This window comes from Colius striatus, chromosome 2 (genome assembly GCF_028858725.1).
Source record: "Colius striatus isolate bColStr4 chromosome 2, bColStr4.1.hap1, whole genome shotgun sequence".
In the NCBI taxonomy this organism is placed as follows: Eukaryota; Metazoa; Chordata; class Aves; order Coliiformes; family Coliidae; genus Colius; species Colius striatus.
The window spans coordinates 51,731,534-51,733,366 of NC_084760.1; the positions used below are offsets into that span (position 1 = coordinate 51,731,534).

At 37.7% G+C, this 1,833-nt stretch overlaps 1 protein-coding gene across 1 annotated transcript in view; it reads right to left on the bottom strand.

Annotated features, from left to right (window-relative positions):
* Positions 1–490: 490 nt before the first annotated feature.
* HDAC2 (histone deacetylase 2) overlaps positions 491–1,833 on the bottom strand; it is a 23,807-nt gene continuing 22,464 nt past the window's right edge. Inside the window, exons 13-14 of the mRNA XM_061990545.1 lie at positions 1,054–1,111; positions 491–842 (exon numbers count right to left, since the gene is read on the bottom strand). Of these exons, the coding sequence (XP_061846529.1) occupies positions 812–842; positions 1,054–1,111 (89 nt within the window). The 3' untranslated portion in view covers positions 491–811. The remainder of the gene's footprint in view (positions 843–1,053; positions 1,112–1,833) is intronic.

Consider the following 1,833-nt stretch of genomic DNA (forward strand, 5'->3'; position numbering starts at 1 on the left):
TGTTGCTCATATTTATAACTTGTTCCAATTCTTTTACAAGGTAAATCCAAAGTTTCACTTCCTATCTTGCAAGCTTTGAAAGATGACCATACACAAAATTCACAAACAGTAAATGAACCAGTCTTCTGGGTAGATTCCAATGGTGGGAAAGGTTCTTGGACAGTACAGAGCATGTGACTGCAGAGTTTTAAACCTTCACATGAAAATAAGAGTTCACAGAACTATTTTATTCCGGTATCTCTTCACCCATTTATTCAGCCTGTTCAGATCTCAGATATTTGTGTTCCCATAGATTTGTTTGCACCCCATGGGGAAGCCACTGAAATCTGTGGAGTCAATCAAGGCAATAATTTGCTCAAGTTTGACTTGTGTGGTTGCCAGCTGCTCATTTCAATCCACTAACTACTCAAGAAGTCCAAGTCTTTTCCTCTCTGCAGTTCAACGATGGACAAAAGACAACCAAGTACTTTTTTTTTTTTTTTAATAAAGATAAAATTACAAAAAAGGTAAAATCAGCTCAGGAAAGGCAAATTACTTTAATAGATCAGTTTAGACATTTAACATAATAACTCACATCCATTTTTAAATACTATTACATAAAGCATGGTGAAGAAAGGAATTTCTGCCTCAATTAGAAAACTCACAATACAACTTGCCAAAAACCAGAACAAAGCCGTTTGAAAATAAATACGGTCCATGCCAAATAGTACAAAATGAAATCAGCAGTCTCTCAATACGAAAACTTTTCTTCTTTTAGGTATTCTCCAACTCTAGTATTATGTTCTGCAACTGATGAGAGGCTATCTTTTGTTCAAGGATTGCTGAGCTGTTCTGATTTTGCTCTGTACAAAGGCAAAAATAAATTGTTAAGTTGTTTCATTTTTTTGATTAACCATGCTAGAAATGCAATTCTGAATTACTGCTGTCTTGAGTTTAAAATATTCAGTATTATGAGGAACTGAAAGCAATATCCACACAACTTTATAATGTTTTAAGTATTGATTTAATAAACACTCTTCAAAATGGTGACATTCATTATTAATTAGTGTTTACCCTTTGGCGTCTGTCTTTTCACCACTGCTGTCCTTGGATTTATCCTCCTCCTTAACATCTAAAAAACAAGATTTGAAATATACCAAGAGATGACAGAAAACCTTAAAATACTTCAGAAGAAAAGAGCATGACCAAGATATATTTTTTTTATATACTCCTAGCCAGAGGGAACTAGCTTTTATAAGAAGTCATTGGTTACATATAAACATACAGAATTAAATTCACGCATCCACAGGAGTGACCTGGCAGCACATCAAGTGATGCAAAAGATCTCTGTAAGTCTCTCTTCACTGGCCATAAGGATGGCATGCAGTAATGAGACCTCCTTGTGTTACTACTCTTTTAGCCCTAAGATGTAGTCTGTTCACAGAAAAGTCAAGAGTCCTTAATGTTTACAAATATGTAAAAGCTGGGAGTCAGGAGGATGGAGCCAGGCTGTTCTCAATGATGTCCAACGACAGGACAAGGGGCAATGGATACAAGCTGGAACACGAGAGGTTCCAAAGAAACAAACACCCTCTCTTCACTGTGAGGGAGACAGAGCACTGGAATGGGCTGCCCAGATGGGTTGTGGGGTCTCCTTCTCTGGAGACATTCAAAACCCACCTGGATGAGTTTTTGTGTGACCTACTCTAGGTGGTCCTGCTCTGGCAGGGGGATTGGACTAGATGATGTTTCAAGGTCCCTTCCAACCCTTAAGATTCTATGAATTACACTACCCCTAGAACACTTCCCAGGTTCTGTTTCAGAGAAAACTAGTTGGCTCACCTCACAAACCTA